The sequence below is a fragment of the Vulpes lagopus genome, chromosome 7, assembly GCF_018345385.1.
Source record: "Vulpes lagopus strain Blue_001 chromosome 7, ASM1834538v1, whole genome shotgun sequence".
Lineage (NCBI taxonomy): Eukaryota > Metazoa > Chordata > Mammalia > Carnivora > Canidae > Vulpes > Vulpes lagopus.
This window is the reverse complement of record NC_054830.1, coordinates 29,529,210-29,554,392: the sequence shown is the minus strand read 5'-3', so window position 1 is coordinate 29,554,392 and position 25,183 is coordinate 29,529,210. Positions and strand designations below refer to the sequence as shown.

General features: G+C 41.2%; 1 protein-coding gene across 14 annotated transcripts in view; it reads left to right on the top strand.

Annotated features, from left to right (window-relative positions):
• The window catches only part of CADPS (calcium dependent secretion activator), a 459,187-nt gene extending 445,281 nt beyond the window's left edge, over positions 1–13,906 (top strand). For all 14 annotated transcript variants that reach the window (XM_041764526.1, XM_041764525.1, XM_041764524.1 and 11 more), the window contains 2 exons: positions 9,176–9,280; positions 12,684–13,906. In XM_041764526.1, coding sequence (XP_041620460.1) covers positions 9,176–9,280; positions 12,684–12,863 — 285 coding nt within the window. In that variant the 3' untranslated portion in view covers positions 12,864–13,906. The remainder of the gene's footprint in view (positions 1–9,175; positions 9,281–12,683) is intronic.
• The last annotated feature ends 11,277 nt before the right edge of the window (positions 13,907–25,183 follow it).

Sequence of the window (25,183 nt, the reverse complement as noted above, 5' to 3'; positions counted from 1 at the left end):
CTGGGAAGTACCCATTTCTAGGGACAGTTGTTTGGGGGAACCAAAGCCTGAATTATAGTAACACTGGAGGAAAGCACAAGATTGCATCTTTCAACCGAGTGCCCACTTTTAAAAGCACTCAAATGATCTGCCCTTTCAGAAAGTGTTGCTTCAGCCCTTGGGGAACTTTGACAAATCCTGAAATTTGCATGCGGTTGTTTACTGCTTTGCCCATTTGGCATAGATGGATTGAACATGCCAAGGTTTCTTTGTCAGACCCTCTCTGAATCTGGAATAGAACACTGAATACAACCAGATCCCTGGCAATCCTTAGACCTGAAAGACCCATAGGGCTGTGGAATTGTGGCTTGGGCTAACGAAACTATGGGTACTTTGGTAGAAGTGTAAAGAAACCCTGGGTGATGCTTTTCACATGCTCTTAAATTACCCATATTGTAAGGAAGAAATATGCACTGAAAGCTTCAAATGTAAAAGATTTCATTACAGTATTTCAATACAGCAATTTAAATAGGTTGTGGGGGTCCCCCCCAACTAATAATAACCCACTTTTGTCACAAAAAGCAAACTGAAGAACTTAGTCATATGAGTGTGGTCAAAGTATTATCTTCCTCTTTGACTCCTTGCCAACAAACAAAATGCCCTGCCCTTCATTAGACGCTCTAGGCAAGGTGCGGAGGCAATTTTTCTGTGTGGTGTTGGAGAAAGGGTGCTTTCCAAAGAAACAATTACCGTCCTCCAGCATTCACTGTGTTTTTTAGTCCAGAAGTACAGGTTGGTGAGCAAGAGGTTATACATTGCCTGTTTGCACAGACATTTTTAGAAGAATGGAAGCTTTCTCAAAAAGCTTTGTGCAACCCTCAAAAGCTTGCACTTAGAGAGATAGGATTCTCTCTCTGTGACTCAGGGCGGGATAGCATGGCTAGGGTATTAACAGCCAACATGTAGCATGTGCACTCCACACGTATTAACTTGTTTAATCCTCACAACAACCCTAAGTAGTTTTTATGATCATCCCCATTTAGCAGACTGAGGAAACTGAGGCTCAGAGAGGTTAAAGGACTTACCAAGATTCAAACACAGGAGAGACCCGGGTCACCTCCATTCTCTTAGCCAGTAGGCTGCCCTGCCTCTTGGCCTCTTCAGCTCCATCTCTTGCTAACTGCCAGACACTTTCTCTGAGTCTCAGTTTCCTCACCTGTGAAGTGAGACTACAGATGCTACCAGAGATGCAGCTCTTAAGAATTTAGCCATGAGCCACCCAGGCATTCAGTGCTGTCTCTGCCTGGCATATAGGCCTGACCATGCCGTTTTCAAAGGAAATACATATTTAGAAATGAACTAACAATAGAACTCAGATCCTTGTGGATTTCAGCTATCATTTATGCCTAGGATATATTGGACTCAGTCACAAATTTTTAATCCAAGAAAGTGTGTGAAGTTGGTGTCTGGTGGTTATTGGCCTTCAGGCCGAATGCCATACTTTCAAAAAGAGCTCATTTTCACAATATCGGGCTAAATATTACCCTCAATTATAGGCATGGGGCAGCATATCTTGTTTGAGGTGTGTGTGTATGTGTAGATATAGATGTTTTGCTTAAAGTGAGACATCACAGTATGCATGTTCTACTTTAATAAAAGTTTTTTAAAGAGAGGAGCAACAGAGAATTGGGTTTTGCACTAGACTATTTTCATTGGATTTGTTACTCTGCCCCTAATTGTTTCTTTTATAGTGCTTTCTGATGGCATCTTCTTTAATTTCACATGAAACCCAATTTCCCCAAGGTCCTACTATTTTACTGTCCCCATTCATGGAAAAATTTAAAGTTTATTATATACAATTTTTCAGAACTGAAATTTTCATCAGTGTTAAAACTTTTGTATCTCCAAAGCTCTCCATTGTGATAAGGGCAACTTTTCTAGTTGCATTTCTCCCTGAAAACTCAACCTGCCTCTAATAAGAACATTCTACCAGTAGCATTTGCTGAGTTACCAACCTAAAAGCAAATAAGAAAAAAAAAAATTAAAAATTAAAAATAACAAAATAAAAGCAAATAAGAGATCGATCGGGTAGGACTTCTTTTTTTTTTTTTTAAGATTTTATTTATTTATTCATGAGAGACACAGAGAGAGAGGCAGAGACACAGGCAGAGGAAGAAACAGTCTCCATACAGGGAGTCTGATGTGGGACTTTATCCTGGGTCTCCAGGATCATTCCCTGGGCTGAAGGCGGCGCTAAACCACTGAGCCACCAGAGCTGCCCTCAGGTAGGACTTCAAAGAAGAAAAAATACATTGATTCTAGCTAAGAAATGGCATGCCCTCATTCCCATCCAGTTTTTTCTAATCATTTCTATTAAGAGTCAGCAATGATTGTCTCCCATCCATTAGTTCTTTAAGGCTGTTGAGTGGCTTTCCCACATCTGCTTAGCGACTTTCTAAGCTCATAAAAAGTAGAATCTTTTCAACCCCAAGCCAAGCTCGGGTTCTGCGGGAAACAGGTTCAACAACATTATCCTACTCACCCATCTCTCCTTTGAGAAATTTAGAGCTGAATGACTTGGCTGAGGTGCCGCCTAGAACTGGAGTTGTCTCTTTGTAAACGGGCTGTTACTTTTTAAAATAATTTCATTGAATGGGACAACTCATACAGATGTAGTGGTAACCAACTTGAAGCCTCTCCCACCACTTACTAGTTGAATGACCCCAGGCTACTTATTTAATTTACCTATACCCTTTTACTATACTGTGCATAGTACTTGAAACTTATAAGGGCTAGGAGTTCAATGAGTCACTAACTATAGGTTTCCCCTGCTATCCGAAAATAGGGTGTTCTTATGAAACACTTCCTAAGCCAGATTGGTATAAAATGAAGCAGCAATTATCGTTAATTTACATGGAAAAAGTTTTGAGCTTCCCCAGACTCCCAGAATAACCTCTCTTATGCTTTTCTGATACCTTAGGATACATCTGGCTAATGGATGCACAGAATAGGGATAAAGCACAGATGCTCAGAGATATAGGTCAAAGCTCTGGTAGCCTGAGGCTGAGATGCTGGGTATAGTTGCCAGGGAAGGAGTTTGGTGGGGCCACTCTCGCCGCTCAGGGTGCATACTCTCTCTCTCTAACGACTTGCTGCAGCTACACCGTTCTTGCTTTTTACCTTTTTTTCTTAAAGCAAAAATCCTCTTCCAGTTTCTTACAGTTAGCAAAAACGGGTACTAATGTAGGTCTTGCGCAAAAGTAAAATGGCACAAGGTGAACGTTAGAAAAGTGGGGGTACCTGTACTTTCATTAATTGTGACTGTGTGTGTTGCAAATCCGGTACCCAACAGTGCTTCGTCCGAAACCGTGGACTCTAATGCCTTATACATGGTCATATCTAACAAAGGGTTGCTCAAGTCAAGGGCATACCGTACTCTCGTGACCAGTGACAATAGAAGCACACGAATCTTCTCTGTTCAGCCTCTATTCCTTGTTGCCACTTACTGAGTGATATGTGGTTTGCTCCAAAGACAAATGAATCATTAACCGTAAGGTCTCTTTAGGACATCAAATTAACATCAAGATAGGGAATGCCAGTTTCAAAGGAAATACATATTTAGAGATGAACTAACAATAGAACTCAGATCCTTATCCATGCAGGAATTTAGACTCGTCTAGGTGGCCCTGATGGCAGAAGACTGTAAAGGCAGCAGCAATCCTGTGGTAACCGTCTTGTTTGCTGATTAGAGATTATCCATATCCAAGTGGAAGTCCAGTTCCTGTGAACTCTCCATTGTCCAGTGACATGTGAAGTATTCATCTTCTCTCTCAATCCTGCAGCACTCCCAGGTGATAAAGTTTCCAGGGGAACAGGGAGCCCATGGGCAGGGACTAAGGAGAAGTGAATGAGTCACTTCTCATTTGTAAAATTTAAGGGGGGGGGAACCAAAAAATATAGTTATCAAGTCCAATAATCTTTTAATACATCTTAAAAAGTCAAAATGAAGGCAAACAATCCAAGTTGAACAAAATATCAGAATATTAATTAAAGACAAGGTCGGATCCTGCATCTGCAAGATCCTGCCTCACTAGCTTCACCCTAATCCTGGCTATCGTGAACCCCAATATTATAGAAGAGACATACATAGCATTTCTTTGCATGAAGTCAGTGTGTTTACAGGGCACCATGTGTTACCTGAGTATATCTGCATATTAATTGTCTAAGCTCCTACTAGAAATGAATCATGAAAATTCCTTTGTATTGTATATTGAAAGGATATCTTTATGTTTCTGAGAGTAATAATAGTAGTCGCTAAATTTTATTGATTTTTTTTTAATTTTTATTTATTTATGATAGTCACAGAGAGATAGAGAGAGGCAGAGACACAGGCAGAGGGAGAAGCAGGCTCCATGCACCGGGAGCCCGACGTGGGATTCGATCCCGGGTCTCCAGGATCACGCCCTGGGCCAAAGGCAGGCGCCAAACCGCTGCGCCACCCAGGGATCCCAATTTTATTGATTTTTTAAAAAGATTTTTATTTATTTGAGAGAAAGAGAGAATGCAAGCGCACAAATACGAGCAGGGTGGGCTGAGGGAGAGGGAGAGGGACATGTAGACTCCATGCTGAGAGCCGCTCAGAGCTTGATCTCAGGACCCTGAAATCATCACCGGAGCCTAAACTGAGAATCGGGCGCTTAACTGGCTATGCCACCGAGGGGCCCCATTGCTAAATTTTATTGAGCGCTTAGTATGTGACAGTAACTCTGCTAGGTACTTTACCTAATTATCTTTTTAATGCTCACAGTAATCCTATGAAGTAGGTACTGGTGTTAACCCCAAGAGGAGACTGAGGGTCAGAGAGTTAAGTAGCTTGTTTGAAGGTTATCTAGCTAATAAGTAGCCAACCCAAGCTGAAGCTGTAACTTAACCACACAAAGTTTGAAAAATCACTCATTATTCATCTGAATCCTCTTACTCTACTATTAAATCTAGGTCAATATAGTCTAAAATGTGCTTTATGTAACCAGGATGGTTGGGCGGCAATCTACCACAAGACGTTTTACAATGGAGTTGCTAAGGGTTCGCCTGTGTCCTATAAGGCTCATGCGTACAATTCCAGAGGTATTCCAACATGAGCAATTTTCTCCACCACCACATGGCTTTCTGCGGTCACTTGCTTGGCTTTCTCCCATGTTTTGTAGCGTTTCTTAATGCGAGAAAGAGAGAGAGAAAAGCATAGGGAGATGGTGGTGATGGTGATGAAGATGTTAGTGGTGATGGTGGCATGGTGGTGCGGTAATGGTGGTGGTGGTAGTGGCAGCAACTAACATTTATCGAGGCCTTATTATGTGTCCAGTATGGTGCTGAGAGCCTTGCTAGCAAAGCTTCCTCTCGTCATCAAAAAGCCTCTGAGAAGGGCTGATTAATCCCCTTCTTCTGATCAGGAAACTGCATCTTTGAGAAGCTTAATAATTTGCCAAAGATCACAAAGCCAGGGAAAAGGCAGGTGAGGCCTGTGTTCTCAAGGACTACCTTGTAGAAAGGAAGGAAGATTAAATGGCAGAGTTCTCAGATGAGTCTTCTAACTCCTCCTCAGTAGAACTTTCAGATCTGGTTGCAACTGTTGGAGAAATCCCCAACTTTCCAAGGGACTTCCTTTGGATGGGTACCCTTTTGGGTTCCAGTTCCAAAACACTCACAGAATTATCCTCAGAGAATATTTTGAATGGGCCCCAGGTACTGGGGATTTTATTTCTCTAGTGTTTCTTTAGGATTAAAATAACCTTACTTAGTAAGTTTCTAATACGTGACCTAAGGGGAGGCTAGCGAAGGAGTCATGATTATACTTAAATACTCAGTCCACGCTGTCAGCTCACAATTTTAATTCTAGGATTTAGGGTGCATTTCACCAAAATTTGGTGTTTCAGCGTTAGGATATCTCTGGACCAGGCATATCTGAACCTAAGACAAAACAAAATGGGGAAGCCTTAAATTATTTTATTTCCTCTTTTGAAGAATCCTAACTAATCTGCTTTGCATCAATGTCAAATAGAGCAAACCTGAATAAAAAGCACTGAAAACAAGCAGGAACAACCCAGGTATCCAGCAATGTGCTGCTAAGTGTTTAACCACTGGCTTTCTGAGAGGGAGAAGGCCCTGGTTTGTGGTGTTTGCCAAAGTCCATGGTGAAAATGAAACTAAGGCCTATTGCTAGCCGTCAGTGTGACCCCCTGGGTGTGGAGTTGGAAAGAGGGGCACAAACTCGTCACTTCTGACCAGCACACTACTGTGTCCCCCGCCCCAGGGAGGAGTAACTCCGTGATCAGCTATTTCAGCTCAGTGCCTAATCCTGAAGAGCTGCCACTTCTGGACTTGCTAGCTATGTGCCCTTGGGCAAGTCACTTCACCTCTCTGGGCCTCTGTTTCCTCCTCTACAAAGGATAACATGGAAGATCTTTTTCACCTCTAACATTTTAAAGTTCTAGAAGGCAGTGACTCTTGCTTCCTCCGACATCCAAATGCCTTTAAGCGCCTTTCTGGAAAACCAAGTTAGCGCTGTGCTGCATCCAAGCGCTGTGTGCCTCCAATTTCAACTACTGAGCATAAGGTTTGGAAAGGAGTGACTTACTCCCTTTTGCCTCTTTAAATGCGTAGCCAATGGGGCATCATACATTTTTTACACTTCTTTTGCTAGATGTGAGATCCAGGAGGAAAGGCATGGATGTTCCAGGGCTTTCTTGTTCTCCTGGGGTGGGAATCTGCAAGCGTGATACACTGATCCATTGCTATACGCATTTCCTACCTCCCTACCCTTTCAGCAGCAGGGAAAGAGAATTAATAATATTCTACCTTTTTATTTTTGTTTTTATTTTTTTACTCTCTGAAAGCCATTTACAAGAATGGGAATTACTTACACAAAGTGTGTGTGTTGGGGGGGGGGGGGGGGTCGTTATTTTTTTTTTTTCCCCTGAAAGGTGGCACGTCTCTCAGCAAAGAGAAAAAGGCATGTTGCACAAGGCTTGCTGGCAGTGATATAAGCCAGCGCCGGTTTGCCTGTTGTCACAGCCAAAGCAAAATGCCACCTCTGCCTAGAAGCCAGAGTGCCACATTCCTCTTTTGTGTCCCTGAGATGCACCCGTCATGTGGCCCTGGGTTGGTAGCTTTGGTCAGGAGGTCCCCAGGCTCTTTGACGGTCATCTTCCAATCCCAGGAGGTGGGGTACAAGGGAGACCAATGCTTGTGACTCTCAAAATGTATTTCTTGCATGTTAGAGAAAGCCAACAAACAGAATTTGAGGGCTGGGCTGAACACAAGAAAGCCCCCAGTTGCTGAGAGGAAGGTAGGGCTGCAGTAACACCAGTGACCATTGGTATTTCTGTTCCTAGACCCCTTCTTAACAAACCCAGTTGCAGTGACAGCAAAAGCTCCAGAATCCCAAGGCAGGAGGTGCCAAAAACACTCCCCAATAATCACTCCCCCACCCCCCAAAAAAAGTTTCAGTAAAATGTTCTCACTCCTAGAGGGGAAAACCTGTCCATGCCTGAAGCAGCTTGACCCGAGCAAACCCCCTCCTACATGGAGTGAACTGTGAATCTCAAGGAGAAAAATCCCCACCCCCCACCCCGCCTGCTCCCTGGGGAGGGACAGAAGGTTCCTAAAACTGACAGTTTCGCCTCCATGATCTTTAAAAGAGCAGAAGTTGGCTGTGAGGCTGCAATGCCGCCTTGATTGGGGTAGTGTGGTCTCTGTTTGCGGCTGGGCTCCAAGGAGAGCCACAATTGGCTCTGATGAGGAAGGAGCCTAGAAATGAAAGATTGCAAAGAGGGCTTCTGAACGCCATGGCTGAGACTGTGTCGTTTCTTACAAGGTGAAACTTGGCAGTTCTACCTTGCAAGTAAAAACCCAAATTAATTTTTTTTAAAGAAATTAAGTCAGAAACAAGGCTTCAGAAAAACTGTGAGTGTTAGGCATAAACTGATTTTGGATGATCTTTAGGTGAGAAAGGGTGGAGTTACCATCAGAAACATGTTTTTATTTATGCTTTTCAAATCCCCACTGGTGTGCAATGTGTGTGCGTGTGCGTGTGTGCGCGCACGTGCGTGTGTGTGTGTTGGTTAGCATGAGAGTATGCATCGTCTCAGTTCTCTAGCCACTCTTTTTTCTTACATCTTTTCTGTGCACAGTTCATATAGATGCCCTATAAATAAATATATAGGTCCATCCACACCTTTTCATTTTATTTGTAAATTGTTTGGTATAAGCGGCAATGCGTAATGAAACCTGGTGAAGTTTAAAAGATTAGATTTTTTTTTCATACTGACACTTCATAACACTGTTCATATGTCTCCGAGTGAGATTTATGAATATATGAGCAGTACTGCAAAATTATACCGCACCAGAGACTTCCTGCACCACAGGGGTGGCAGTCTAAAGTGACACAGCTTCAAGCATTTTTCACAGACAAGAAGCAAAATTTAACCCCCTTAAGGGGAAGTATGATTTCAACAGCTTGAAATGAGCTCATTTGTAGATGTTTTTTTTTCTCTCATCTTCCATAATTTTTTGGTGTTAAGATTAAAACAGATTGCACAGCCAACGTAAGGGCATATAAGCTGCCCAGAGTATGATTTGGCCCTTAAAGAGAAACCTTCTTCATTGTCTCTATCCCAATGCCCCATTAGGGTAAATGAAGGTAAACTTCACCCTCAATTCAATAAGGCTCTCAGGCTGATTCCCAGAATTGTCCTAAGCAGACAGGGTCTGGATTTTTCAAAAGGTAAGTAGCAAGTGACATCAATTTGTTCAGTGGAGAAACCCCCATCTCCCTGGGCATCCGAAACAGTGGCATCAAGAAATAAACAGTGACTTGAATGAATCTCAACTGAGTAAATTAACCAACAAAAAGGAGAATCAGAAGAGCAAAAATGGTCTATATGCATTGATCGTGTATGAGATGTCGATAGCGGAAGAGTTCTGTCTTAGATTCAAAGTCCAAACCCATCTCTTTTTAGGCTGATCTGGTGCCTTGTGATTTTGTGTCAGTTAATGTTCACGATGTCTATGCTTTCAGATTCTCTTTAACCATGTAGTTTCTCCTCAGAACAGAGCAGGTGCTCAAACATGGCCTATTCCCTCTCTACTCTGTAAATGCTTCGCGATGTGTTGGCTGGAGAACTTTTGTCTCTTTTTTCAGCAATGGTACAACAGCTCCATGAACGTGATCTGCACCTGGCTGACGGACCGGATGGACTTACAGCTTCACATTTATCAGTTGAAAACACTAATTAGGATGGTAAAGGTAAAAGAAAAAATAATTATTCTTCTTTGCAAATAGCTCACTGAAATACATTTTATTGTCAAGCTGCAGAACTTCCTTAACATAAAGAATATTGGTTTACAGAATAAAACAAGATGATTTCTAAAACAGCATCCCATGCAAGAAAAGCCTCTGAAATCACTTCTGGATGCATGTTTATTACTCAGACATCCAAGGAAAAATTAACGAAAAGGAATTTGATATTTTATCCAGGCCAGAAAAATACTTTATGTATCTGTCATGCAAAAAATACCGCAGAGGCCATCGTGCCCTGTGCATTAGACTTTTTAAAAAGCTGGTTTGGGTTCTATTATGCTAATCACATCAATTACCAATTTCATTTATGGTTTAATTAAATAAAATTTTGCCACAATTAATGTAATAGAAATATTTACCTCCAGCTATTTCTAAATATGTCCTGTGATCATTATCAGGATGCAAATCAATATTGTTCTCATAGTTAATTGAAGTAGTTTCTCTTACAATGTGTGTATACAATCAAATGGGAAGGATCACAAAGGTGAGATAACATACCCTGAAAGTAGCTTTTTTCCCTGTTCTTGTGTGTGTGCCTTGGACTAATGATAATTATTTCAGCGTGAAATCTCAGTGGTTTACATGAAATAATAAGATCACAGAAGGGGGTAAATACGTTTTTGATCATTTCAGTTTCCATTTGATGCTTCACCATAGAGGGTTTTAAAACATTTGTGATGCAAAAATCTCATTCAAAGCAGAAAGTGTCTTTAAAAATATTTTAATAATAAAACATAGCTGAATTGCTATTTCTTAACAGTTTGCCAGAAGTCCTCCTCCCACCCCCCTCCTTCTCTACTCCCTATCCCCTCCGTCCCCCACCCCCACCCCATTTCTTAGTCTCTTTAGGATTAGCACCATTTCATTGAAGGTGCTCCTCTACCCCAGTGCTGACTTAAAACCAATTACCGTTCTGTTGAGTGTAATTAAAGAGAATTATTATCATCTGCATTTGATCTCACAAAGCGTCTGCCCAGGGAATGTTACAGACAGCCATGTATTGCAGCTCTTTAAAAAAGAAATGTTTGCACTCGGACCCTAGACCCAGCCGAATTTTCATATTTTTAAAAATTCAGTTCCTTAAGGCAAGCTCACTGGCCACTGCCTGACCACTTAAATTCCATTTCCTGGCAATAAATACCTCTTTGGGGGATTTTTGTTTGTTTGTTTGATTCTTACTGGGTGGACATGCAAAGAGGACATTAATTTTAATATTTTAAAATATCTTCCCATTCCTGCTATTTCTAGATCTATGTTGGGAATATTGGAATTAGCAGTATTTCATTCAGAAAAAAATTAGCAATATTTCATTAAGAAGATGACTAGAACGCAAGGGCCTGGAGTCTGAGAGGAGGTTTATTCTTAGCCTTCTGCCAAAAAAACACAGACACGAACCACAGGGAAGAGACAGAAAGGTCACTGCCAAAGAACTCCCTTCACTTTTGCCAGAGATGGGCGCAGCATAACTAGTGTCACAACACAGAGGTATGAAAGTAGAATTCACCACCACTTCCCCAGGCACGTTATCCAGAGGCCTCCTTCCCTGAGGCAAACTTCCAAAACTGGTTGGGTTTCTTTCCTGCCTCCACATCCAGTCCCTTCCTTCCTTCCTTCCTTCCTTCCTTCCTTCCTTCCTTCCTCCCTCCCTCCCTCCCTCCCTTCCTTCCTTCCTTCCTTCGTAAGTATGTATTCATTCATCCAACACTGGATAAATACTAGTTGAGTCCCTCCCTGTATGTTACAAGATGAAATTTTTTTAAATGACTAGATATATATGGTCCCTGTCCACAGACATTTAGAATCAAGTTAGGGAATGTTGCTCTGGAATTTGAATAAAGGGGAGAATATTCCAATGTTTTATACCTTTCTTTTCCCCAACATATTCTGGCACCAATTATATTATCTTAATAGAAAGAGAACGACTGATTGAGAAGCACAAAAAAAAATAAGTTAATCTTCTGGATATCTGGTCTACACCATGCCTAGAATTTACTCAGTCTCCTACCCTTTCTAGTCAAGATGAAGACAAGTTAGGTAGCTACCAAGCTACCTAAGAGAGCCTTGCAGTTTGATCCATACTTAGGAGGACTGTTTAACTTAGTGCCCAAATCAGATTACTTTTACAAAGTAAAGAAGGTGCCATGATTAACCATGCTGGGACAACTGGTATAAAGTGGTAAAGGGGACACATGGTCATCCTATCCATCATCTGCTATAACTGGACTTCATTGAGCTGAACTGCATTCACTAGTTAACTCTGCAGTCATCACAACATGTGGCCCTCAAGAGGGGTTGACATTGTGATTGTTGCTACTCTGATTGCATTAGGTGGACAACAAGAAATGGAAGTCCTAATGGGAATGCACTGAAGTATGTTAACATTCCTTCTTGTGCACCTTCAGCAAGTGTCCTATATCAATGGAAGAAAAACAGCAGAATCAGTAGCTGAAATGATATGCAGTGTGATGAGAAAAGTTGTTAGAGAGAGACCTTTTTCCCAAAAAATGTTAAGAAGTAGACAACAGCCAGATGCTTCTGGTCATGTTCAATTAACGCTAAGGGATTTCTAGAAAAGAAAAAAAAAAAAAAACAGTCCCTGGAATACCTCAGGAAATCCGAGAGAAATCGCCTGAAGGAACAAAGAAAGAATTTGTGGTACAGTAATACCAAGCCATTGTTCTTGAAAGAGAGCCAAATTTCTTCCCCGAGACCATAAAGTTGTGAAAGGAATAGATATACTTCTTTCCCAAGGAGATGAGAAATGAATTACATGCCTGTGACATATTGGTGAGGCATTAGCACTCCATCTTCCCCATAATTGTTGCTGCCCGTAAGAGGTTTCATATACTAACATACATATGTCTGTCTTATGAATGAGACAGAGGGATATGCAATTATGAGCCTCAAAAATATTAAAGACCAGACTGCCAAGGAAATCGAAAAATACCATAATCAGTTGATCCTTTATTTATGTGTTATGGCCCCTTACACAGTCTATCCTATTATATTATACTAACCTAAGAGAAAGAACCAGACCAAAAAAAAAAAAAGGAATCAAAACAATTATGGAACATTTCCCTTTATGGAACTGAATAAACACAAGCTTATGTTCTTTGCTTTGTCTCAGCTAATACAGTTTATCCTGCCACAATTTCTCATTTTCTGTCATTCGGCGAATCTCAGTTTTCAGTACAAGTGAAATCTGAGCATGGTGGCTTCTCATTTGACAATGCATAAAGTGGGACACTTAGGTGAAGGTCAGTGTTCTCACAGCCACACGTGCCTTGTGTCCTTTCCCTCCCTTCATGGAGATGAGATCTCTCTTATCACTGATCTTTTCCCTCCTTAGAAAACCTATAGAGATTTCCGATTGCAAGGGGTCCTGGACTCCACCCTAAACAGCAAGACATACGAAACCATCCGGAACCGGCTCACTGTGGAGGAAGCCACGGCCTCAGTGAGCGAGGGTGGGGGCCTGCAGGGGATCAGCATGAAGGACAGCGACGAGGAAGACGAGGAAGACGACTAGAACTCGAAGGCCCAAGTCCTTTAGGACAGTCTTGTAATCAATGCATGTCCTTAGTCTGTTAGTTAACCCCATTAGGGAATTTCTGTCAACTACCATGCCCATGAGATGTTTACCAATACAGTTGCCATTTTAGCTATGTGGTACCAAGATTAGCAAATGACCTTCGACCCCACTGATTTCCTGATTCCATGTCTATATGTTTACAAGCAATATGGAGCACCATTCTTTAAATAATGTTCATGGAAAATACATAGTCCAACTGCTAGGTGTGTTCCTGTTCTCAGCAAAGTTAAATGATGCTTCATTAATGTACTGTGTATGCACTGACGGTAAATGGATGTGAGGGCGAGTATACCAAGTATTTCACTCCTTTGTTTCATATTATGTAGATGCCGGTTATTTAAATGAGTACAACGAATTAATTTACTTAAGACACATAGATCTGCTTTGTTTTTTGGAAAACAACAGGCAAGGCTCCAGCAACCAACTTTTGGTTCTTTGTGTTCCCCTGAAACTAAAAAAAATGAGCCCCTGGTTTCCTTGTTAACTCATCCTTTCATTGATCCATGTAGTTAGCCGCAAAAAGGATGGCTACAGACCAATGGATTGATCCTCTCATTTGCCACGACAAGGGTGAGCCAATCATGAGTTAACACCAAGCACAGTTCGGAGCAACTGACTTCTGTCCAAGTTTATCCTATTAAACGTTATATTTTGCTTTTATGTTTCAATAACCGTGTATGTAAAAAACCTGGATATTTAAATTACAACCCTAGACTATAAATGTGTTTATAATAAGATATGGAGATTTCCTTCAGTAGATTGTAACCATAATTTAAATTATTTTGTTCCACACTGTTTTTTATATCTGTCATGTACATTGCATTTTGATCTGTAACTGCATGACCCGGGGGTCCTCTGCAGAGCTATTTCTTTCTGTGTAAAGTAGTGAATCCATCTTGCTTTTGCCTTATATAAAGCCTACAGTTATGAAAGTGTGGAAAACTGTGGCTTCTCAATAAATAATTATTCAAATGTCCTAAGAATATGATTCCATGTCTTTTTTTCCTCTGTCTCTTTTGAAAGCCAGAACTGAAGCACACACAGAGTGGGCAGAGGAGGGGCAAGAGCAGGGAAGAGGTCATTTCCTTAAAAGTGTTGGAGAGGTGTTTTTTTAGTTTTGCGGGTTTTTCTTTTAAAGATTTTGTTTATTTATTCATGAGAGACACAAAGAGAAAGGCAGAGACATAGGCAGAGGGAGAAGCAGGCTCCATGCAGGGAGCCTGATGCGAGACTCGATCCCAGGACCCCAGTGATCACAACCTGAGCCAAAGGCAGATGCTCAACCACTGAGCTACCCAGGCGTCCCAAGAGGGGTGGTTTTCAAATGTATGTCTCCACAAGAGACAGCCGAAAGTCCTGCTAATTCAGACTCTGCTAATTCAGAACTGTGGGCATTTGGACATGTTAGGCAGATTACGCTTGCATTATAGGATAAATAAGGGTCTGCTAAGCAAGAGAGTAGTGTAAACGAGAGAAATGTTTCTCCTGTATGAAAAGAAGGCCAACAAACTGTTTTTAAGCACTACTTTAACAGCAGTGTTTGCATTCAAACAAAGCGTGTGCCAATTATATATGATTCTTATATATTTGTTAAAGCATAAGATTCTCTAAGATATGGAGTACTCTTCTTGCTCCCCAGTTCTTGTCCACGAAATAATCACCCAGGTGTGAAAGAAATCAAACACTTTGCAGCCTTATCTGTTTTACTTGCGTCTGTCAGTAAACCAAGCTGACCTTTCCTTGGGGTTGAGTGAGGTTTTAGAGAAGTGAGGAAGTCATCAGTAGGACCAGGTAGACCAGATACTCTCTACCATTCAACACCTCTGAATAGTACATCCTATTCTCTTTAATCTTTAAAGTCTGCAGGTACAAATCAACAGTACTTCCTGCCCTTAGGGATTACAAGGATAACTCCCGTTTATTGAGCAACTATTCTGTACCAGGCATTCTGTATGTAATACCTCCTCCAAATCTCACAACCACCGCAAGGGGAGAGGACTGTTATTATCCTCATTATAAACAAACACATTGAGGTCAGAAAGATTAAGGTTACTTGCTCTGTGGTTACACAACTCCATACAGAAACATTAATCCAGAGACACTAGCATAGAATTGGTAATGCAAATGGTGGGGGTATACCATTCAGGTGGGAAAGATCTTTGCCCAATGGCACCAAGCTAAGTCATTGTGACAGAGTCAGAATTTTTAAAAAATATATTTGCATTACATTTTTAGTTGCAAAGCTAAAACGTAGTTTTGCAACAATTGTAAACAATTCCAAAATGTGCAAAGTAAAGAGAGAGCACGGACCTGGTGGATCATAGAGTTGGAAAGAGGAAGAAAATGCCCAGGAGCCCTGGAGGAGCTAAGGGAATGAGTTAGAGAATTATTAAAAGGGCATGATCCAAAAGACATGAGAAGCAAGTCTGAAAAGATTGTGCCTTCAAAATCAGGGGTGGAAAAAAAAAAAGAGTCCTTCAAAGGAGATTTCAGCACTGAGGGTCCTGTTGAACAGCATCCTCCAGCTGGCACCCTCAGAGGAAGGACTGGGCAGAAGGAAATGAAAGCAAACAAGATCAGAAAAAAAGAACTCACCGGCGTTTAAGTCTCAGGTCATCCTTGAGACAAATAAGCCATGTTGATATCTTTTTTTTTTTTTTTCCATGTTGATATCTTAAGTTTTCTTTCTTTCTTTCTTTCTTTCTTTCTTTCTTTTTTTTTTTTTTTACTTCTTTTGGACAAAATCTAAAGTTTTTTCTTCTTGTTTTACTTTGTTTTTTGTTGTTAAGATGCAATATACAAAAAAAAAAAAGATGCAATATACATACAGAAGATTGCACAGGTATACAGGTCAGTGATTTGACCTGAACAAAGTGAATACACGCCTAGAGTAACTGCCAGGTCAAGAAATAAAACACAGTGAACACCTCCAGACACACCTATGCCTCTGGCCCTTCCCAATCTCTACCCCCTCCCTGACTTGACAAAGATAACCACTATCTTGATTTTTAACAGTGTCAATTGAATTTAAACCCTTATGTAATTAGAATGACAGTGTATACTCTTTCAAGTCTGGTTTCCTTTTGCTCTACGTTATATTGTTGGTGTAGCTATATAGTTCATTTCTTTTCAATGTTCTATAGTATGAATATGCCACAATTTATCCATATTCATGTGGTATATTTAGTTTGGAGCTATTATGACTAATGCCGCCATGAATTTCTTTGTGCATATCTTTCCCTACAATTGCTAGGTCATAGGGTAGAGATATGTTCTTTTTTTTTCTGCCCTTTTTTTTTTTTTTTTAAGAAATACCGCCAGTTTTCCACAGAGAGTAAACCACATACTACTCTTACCAGCAGAGTATCAAAGTCCCTTAACACACTGGGTATTGTCATTCTTTTTAATTTCCATCCTTCTGGTAAGTGGTGTAGTGGTTTATAACTATAGTTCACTGATTACAAAAATAGAGTTGATTGCCTCTAAACATGTGTATTGGCAATTTGGTTAGCCTCTCCTGTGAAGTGCGTATTTAAGTCTTTTCTCCTCTTTTTGAAAGAGGAAAATCCCAGAGTTATTTGAAGAACTGGTAGGGAAGAGGCCATAGGAAAAAGTGCCAGATGGATGGTGAGACATGGAAATGTAGAGAGAAATGTGAACCTGATGGAAAAGCACTCACTGTATTATCAATCAGCCCACAAATAGTTGAGTACATACTGGCCAGGCACTGCTAGAAACAATCAGCCTCTCTCTAGTGCATTCCCTTTCATCAGTCAGGGGATGCCTTTCTAAAAGGAAAGTGTGATTTTGTCCCTCTTCTAATTAAAAGCATCCAATGGCTCCCCTTGGTCAGAGAATGAAGCCCAAATTCTCTGAGGTGTCATGCATGGCCATGCAAGGTCTGACCCTCCAGGCTCCTCTGTTAACTCTGCTCCTCTGGCTTCCTGGGTTTCAACTCCCCCTGCCAACTTTCACTTCCTCCTGTCTACCATGGTTCTGTCCCCTTGGGGGCCTCCCTTCTCTCATCCCACCCTTCAAATCCCAGCTAAATTTGACTTCCCTGAAGAAGCCCTTCCAAATCCTGCTCTTAGCTCAGCATCCAATGTCCCTGGTACATATGCTCCTAACACTCTACTTCCCTTTCATGGTATTCATTACATGACTCATCAAGGGGTTCTTTGCATCATTACCTGTTTCATGCAACTTCTCTCTACTTCAGGAGGCTGTGGTCTGTGCCAGCTCCCCTACTCTATCCTTACTGTATTCACTAAATACATGATTAATAAATAAAGACAATACAAAAATGTAGATGATCTGGTAACTCTAAGAACCTTGAGTCTAGGCAATATGAATCTTCAAAAGCTTCATCTAGACTTCATACTATATATAGATGCAGAGGAAGGAGAAGAAAAGGAAAACTTCCTGGAGGAAGAGGGACGTGAAGAGCACATAGAGAGGATGGGAAAGGACATGTACCAAAGCAGAGGGAGGTGAGGGGGATGTGCCTCTTGGCCAAAGCTCTTTTCCTCTCTGATAAATTCCCAGCACACGTAGTAAACACTCACCAAGTACATGTTGATGTAAGCTATTAAGGAATCTGCTCAGTGTGTTAGGGGAGCCTGGCTTCATGGAGACACTTATGCAGGGGGTTTGGAGAGAGTAAGATGGGAAGAGTGCATTAAGGTTTCAAAAAAAGGACATTGAGTTTAGTTTAGCTTAGGTTTATTGGGCTAAATAACAGAGAGATAAGCAGTATTTTTATTTTTTTTTCAAAATATTGAAAGAAGTTTTTTAAGCTAAAAAAAATCAAATAAAGCAGAATTCTATGAAACAAAAAGTTGAAGCCTCTTCCTTCCCCAACCCATTTCCCCAAAGTAGCCATTGCTAACAGATGGGCATATATTCTTCCAAATATGTTCAAATCATATCCAATATCCAATTGGATATATTTATATATTTTATATATTTATATATTTTTAAAATATATTTTCACAAGTGAGAGTCATCCTGAGCATACTAAGGCAAATCACATTTTTCATTTATCAATGTAGGATCATTTTTATATCTGCACATATAGATTTTCTGTATTATTTTTAATGGTTGTGCTGTATTTAAAGAGGTTGCCTGGTCAAGGAAGAATCAAGGGCAAACTTCAGTAAAATGAAAATCCAGGGTAAAATGAGGATGGACAAAACATAATGGAGGAAATGAGCCATCTGTGGAAGTGACCCAAGAGACTGTTCGAAAAAAGTGACTGAAGAATTTCTGAAACACCCCAAATCTAATCCCAGTCGAACTGAACTGTATTATAATTATCTGTTTATGTGTCTGTCTCTCCGCTAGACTGCCAACTTCCTGAAGTCAGGGACTGCATCCATTTGTGTGTGCCAGTCTGGTACCTCAGATACCAGGCATTCAGGAAATGTTGGCTGAATTGAACACCTGAGTATGATCATGACCAAGAAAGCATAAACTAAATAGATTGCAACATACTCTGTCTAGAAAGAAAGAATTAATAAGGCAAAGAATCTCAATGGTTTTAGGAAAGCCATCTACCTCACCACTACCATGACCTGAACTTCTAGCACAGGCATGAAGTCATGGTGTCAAAAATTTGGGTTTCTGTAGGGATTTTAAGGAAATCAACCACCGAGAATTGTATCATTATTGTTTCTGCACAAATGTTAATACATTCAATTTCTTTAAATTTTAAAATCCAAATAAGCCTGTTCTTTGTGGCCCGTTTATATCAGTACACGATTAACCAATCTGAAGTGAAATCAAATTATGCACGATTGTGCAATTCTTGGTAAACAAATTTTTAAAAATCAGTATTCATCTTTTATTCAAGGTTGTTTTGCTTCTACATCTAAATACTAAAATTATCATCTGTTTTCCTTCTTATGAAACCATGCATTTCATCTAAAGTTGTAAATCTGCATTTGCTGTAAGTAAGCAAAACACAAGGAAAGGGCCGTGATGGCGCAATCTGCCAGCGAGCCCTCTACCCTGAGGACAGCACGCCTAAGGTCAGAGAAAAACACTGCACAACAAATTAATCCCAGCCACCAGCTAACAGAGGGATAAAGTGATCACAATTAATATACCAACCGCAAAATAACAGGAATGCAAAGGAAACAATCAGCCCAAAGTACACAAATCAATTTTTTCTTTCCTAAGAATTGCTGGTGCAATGGCACAAAGCAATTGTAAACATGGTTAAGTTGGCATATTTCCCTCTGTCCATCAGAAACGAGTTGGCTTGTTTCCTGGGTAGTGAATACAATTGCGAAGAATAAACAAGGCTTTGCTGAAATATCCAAGCAGGAAACGTAATTGAAGATAGGTACAAATTTCAGAGAAAGTGTTGGAAATTGGGGGATGTACTTAAAAGGAAATCAGAGGCAAGATGAGAAGACAAATATGGGTGGCATTTGATGCAAAGACGACAGTTTACGTGGAAGCCATGACGAGGTTCAAATTCTACTGTCACTACGTTATAATAAACAGGACGGCTGAACTCTTACCCCACTCCCTCCCCCACCTCCCTGCGCAGAGCTATGAGCACAACAAATTCCTGCACAGTATTCCCCGGTGCTATTACTTTCATTTTGAACACAAAGTACCCTGCAAAAAAAAAAAAAAAAAAAAAAAAAAAAAAATCAAACATGATTATCGACTCCAAATTCCAGAGCATATGGAGAGCATTGACATCACAATGTATTTGGAAAGTTGAACTTTGCAGAGGCCACTTGAATGAAGCGACAATCTCTACTTTTGTGATATCGAAAGCTGAACTCCCTTGAAATGATTTTTGGCAGGACGAGGAGAACTCTTTCTCTCCAAAACTCAGAGAATGGTTATGATAAAATGATTCTGGGCAGATTAATCGTAGACTAGTGATTTTCCAAATCAAGGGAATGGGTTTCTTTCTGCATTGACAGCAAGTAAAACCGTCTCTGGTGCATTTCTTGTTCAACTCTTAGTCTGCAATTCTGATATCATATTTCATTGATTCTCAGATGAAATTTTTTTTCACTTTTAACATCTCTGAAATTGGATTTCATCCTTCCACTGTAGATAAACAAACTCACATCGTACCTATTCTCTCACTCAACCATCTTCCTCTGTGATGAGGCTGCTATGCACACAGTCTTGGGGTAATTTTCCCATGGAGAATGCAAGGATATGGGGGTACTTGTCCCAGAAAAGAGCCTTCTACACAGTAAACTGAGGGCAGGGGCAGAACCAGGGACTGACTCAGGAGTGTATCTATAAGAAGTACCCATTTCTCCACTGTATCTAAAAGAAAGGTAATCCTGAGATGGGGAAGTACCAAGATTCTGTTATTACAAAGGATGGGGCTCAATGACCCTAGTTAAGTTTTTTTTTTTTTAAGATTTTATTTATGTATTCATGAGAGACACACACGGGGTGGGGGGCAGAGACATAGGCAGAGAGAGAAACAGGCTCCATGCAGGGAGCCCGATGTGGGACTCGATCCGGGATTCCAGGATCACGCCCTGGGCTGAAGGCAGGCACTCAACCACTGAGCCACCCAGGCGTCCCCCTAGTTAAGTGTTAAAGGTAAAAGCTGGAACCACAGAGATAGCAGGACAGAATAGAAGGTGGAACTGAAGAGCACAGGTGGAAGGTAGAACTGAAGAGCACAGAGCTCTGGTCCCTTCCACGTTGAAGGTATCCATCTAGGGTGGCTAAGCCTGGCACCTCCCACCTCTCACACCTGGAGAAGGTGGACCATGCTACCCAGTGTGCCCTGCACTGTACACTCTGAGGGGACCCTTTTCCCCCCATCAGTGGGAAGGTGCTTATGGGCAGAGCATTCAGTGTCAAAGTGAAGGGGCCTTCCAGGAGAAGACACTGGCATGGGCTCTGTGTAACAACGCCTACAGTCAGGGGGAAGGAGGAACAAGCAGCCCATTGGGCTTTTCAAACGATGTGCTGCAGATCTGATGCAATAGATGTAAATAACCTCAAGAGCAAGGACATAATAAAATGCAGTCAAGTTAAAAAAACAAAAACAAAAAAACACAGGTTCTAGAGTAGAGTCAGGCTGAACTTGTTCCAGATTTCAGACACTGGTGGTAATCACTAGCTGTATGACCTTGGGCAAATTACTTAATTGCCCTAGGCCTCAATTTTCTTAACTGTCCAATTGAAATAACCAGAAGGATCCCCTAAGCATTGCCTACTGGTATAAGCTCATTGGGTATTCATTCAGATTAAATGTGTTAATACCTGTAGAGAACGAAAAAACAACACGCACGCTAAGTGCTCAGTAAAAGTTAGCTAAGGTTTCATTGGTTATTTCTTAAACTCTTCAGGGCTTGCCACATGTCTCAGGCTCTGAACCCACCCCGCAGGTATGGATGGCTGGGTCATACCTTCTTTAGAAGCAGGGCTCTGACACTCACTGTTTCTGGTGCACCGCTCCCCGACAGACCAACTTCCGACCAGCTGTGGGTTGGCCAGCAGTGCATCACACAAGGTACACTTACTACCACCTTTTTTTTAGCATTTGCTTCTGTGCCTTGGAAAGGAAGACTCTGTCCCTCTTGTCTATATTTATTTGCATTCTCTGCTTTCCCCTGACTGTGGACCTCAGTAAATAATCATTGAAGGAATTAATTGATGAGTAAATGAATTTCTCTCCATGTCGCCCCTTCTTCATCATCGCTTCTTTAATTTGGGTTTCCCTAGAGAAACCCAAAGACAAGGATTCAAGTGCAGGCCAGGAGGACAAAGAAAACCCTGGTCATCCCAGAAAGCCCTCAGGCAAATAAAGGCAAGAAAGGCGGTGGGCAATCAGGCCTGGATGGGATGAAGTGGTAAGGACTAGGAGGAGTGGGCAGGACACCGGCACCCCAGGCTACAAGATCAGCCTTCTGCACCCCAGGGCAGAGACTGTAGTCAGTGTTGGCTTGAGGACAGCAAGACAGAAACCGCATTTCTCATGCCAAAAACACTGCCATACCAGGCTAGACTTGGAAGCCTCTCAGGAGCGATGAAATAAATTCTTGTCTTTACTTACGATGGAATACAATGGAACCAGGAAAAAGAAGAAAGTAGGGTTTGTTTGCTTTTCATATAATCATCACCATCATTGTATAGGTTTATAATTTTTTTTTTTACTTGAATGTAGTTGACACACAATGTTACATTGGTTTCAGGTGTACAACATAGTGATTCAACTTCTCTGTACCTTATGCTGTGCTCGCCACAGTGTAGCTACCATCTGTCACCATACAAGGCTGTTACACTACCACTGGCTATATTCCCTATGCTGTACCTTTTATCCCTGTGACTTCCTAACTTCATAACTGGAAGCCTGTTATCTCCCACTCCATTTCACCCATTTTGCCCGTCCCCCACGCCTGCCCCTCTGGCAACCAATACTTTGTTCTCTGTTCTCTGTATTTATAGGTAAAATAAAGTATGTTTATATGTGCTGATACTGCAGAATGTCCAAGATATATAGTTTGGTCTAAAACAAAACAAAACAAAAAAACAAACAAACAAAAAACACCATGGGCAGACCAGTATTTAAAAGAATTTAAAAGCTAGGATATCGGGCAGCCCGAGTGGGTCAGTGGTTTAGCGCTGCCTTCAGCCCAGGATCGAGTCCCATGTCAGGCTCCCTGCACGGGGCCTGCTTCTCCCCCTGCCTGTGTCTCTACCTCTCTCTCTTTCTGTGTGTCTCTCATGAATAAATAAATAAAATCTTAAAAAAAAAAAAAAAAAGCTAGGGTATCTGGGTACAGTCGTTAAGCATCCAACTCTTGGTTTTGGCTCAGGTCCTGATCTCCGGGTCATGAGATCGAGCCTTGCACCTCGCTCCACGCTCAGCACAGAGTCTGCTTAAGAGTCTCTCTCTCCCTCTCCTTTTATCCCTGCCCCTCTGCCCCCTGCTCACTCTCTCTTTCTTTCTCTCAAATAAATAAGTATATCTTAAAAAAACAAAAGAATTTAAAAGTAAGAAGCAAATCTATCCATATGTATGTGTATTTATGTATACATTTATTTTCAAGAGATTAAATGGACATTTGTCATTTTGGTCTCCCAGACTCCAAATCCAAAAATCCATGGAAGTTGAAGGGGAAAGAATGCTCCCTCTGTGTGCCCCTGACTCCTAGTATATGGCTAGTGATGCTCTAGCTCAGAACTCTGACTCTTAAGGGGGACCTGAAGGCACAGCAGCATTAGCAGACTCCCACTCTAGCTGCAGGACAGTCCAGGGCACTGATGACAGTGTCACAGAGCTCCCACAGAGCTGCAGCCCACACAGAGCTGTCCCTGTGCCTCTTCTGGCTGTGCTTCACCTCACTTGTCCCTTGGTTCCTCACTGAGCCTGCCTTCACAACCCTCTCTGAGCAATTCATAAACTCCTCTTCTGCCATCAGTTTCTGTTATTGGTGACCAAGAATGCTGATCGATATGAGAGGAGAGGGCTTCAGAAGAACCTGGGAATAGTGGTTACCTCTGGGGAAGGGGATAGCTGACTTTGGAAGGGCAGAAGACAAATTTTTCAGCACGTAGTGTTTTATGTTGTTTGATTATTTTAACCATGTGGATTTATTGCTTTTTTTCAAATTAAAAATAGTCTTTTAAAAGTCTTTTAATAGTTTTTTAAAAGTCATCTCTATGCCCAACATGGGGTTAAAACTCATGATCTGAGATCAAGAGTCACATGTTCTCCTACTGAGCCAGCCAGGTACCTCTCAAATTAAAATATGTATGTATGTATGTATGTATGTATGTATGTATGTATGTATTTTAGAGATGGGGAGGAGGGGCTGAGGGAGAGGGAGAGAGAGAATATTTTTTTAAATATTTTATTTATTTATTCATGAGAGAGAGAGAGAGAGAGAGAGAGAGGCAGAGACACAGGCAGAGGGAGAAGCAGGCTCCACACAGGGAGCCCGATGTGGGACTTGATCCCGGGTCTCCAGGATCACACCCTGGGTTGAAGGCAGCGCTAAACCGCTGAGCCACCTGGGCTGCCCGAGAGAGAGAATCTTAAGCACAGATCCCAATGGGGGGGCTTGAGCTCACAACCCTGAGATCATCACCTGAGCCGAAATCAAGAACTGAACACTTAAGCAACTGAGCCAGTTGGTGACCTAGGAACCCCTAAAAATATTTAAAAGGAATTTTTTAAAATAAATTTACATTTTAAAGTGTCTAGAGCAGCATCTAGACAAGAAGAATTTGGATTAAAGTATAGTTCTAGTGGCAGACACAGTATGAAAGGTTAAGTGTTACCCTCTTTCTTCTGTTCAGGTCCTCTTACCAGGGAGAGAATCTTAACCTGGAGTGTTTGTCTAGAACTCAAGAAGGTCTGTGAACTTGAATGGGCAGAGTGGGGAAGGAGGTAGTGACCACAGTAGCATCTGCAGTATCTGTGACTATTTTTACCAACAGAAATCTTAGAAGTATTCATATCACGTTATAGTCATTGCAATATCTCAAAATATCATTTATGCTAATCAGTACTTCTAATTTTCCTTAGTTATTAGATCTACTGCTGATTTTATTTAATGCATTAAGAAAAAGCATATATATCACTTTTTAAAAAAGATTTTGATAACTGTATATCAGTATGAACAGTCTCCTTTAAAATTACACATATTGGGATCCCTGGGTGGCGCAGCGGTTTGGCGCCTGCCTTTAGCCCAGGGCACGATCCTGGAGACCCGGGATCGAATCCCACGTCGGGCTCCCGGTGCATGGAGCCTGCTTCTCCCTCTGCCTATGTCTCTGCCTCTCTCTCTCTCTCACTGTGTGCCTATCATAAATAAATAAAATTAAAAAAAAAAAATTAAAAAAAAATAAAATAAAATTACACATATTTTTATCTTATGTATTTAAAAGCATTATTCTGAGATGAGGTTCACAAGCTTACCAGTCTGTCAAAGGGGTCTATAGCACATGTTTGCCACCATCACCCCATACACAGAAAGGCTGAGAACTTCTGTGAGAGCTCTTCATCTTTCACTCCCCCCATCCCATTCCTTGCTTTACCCATTGTCTCTCTCTTTTTTTTTTCTTTACATTTTTTATAGAAATTAAGGTCTTATTTATTTTTTTAAAGTAAACTCTACCTCCAGGGTGAGGCTGAAATTCACCACTCTGAGATCAACAGTCATATGCTCTACCAATTGAGCCAGCCAGACAACCCCCATTGTCTTTCTTCTTAATTCTCTTACCTCTAAAACGGAATCCATATCCTACCCTTG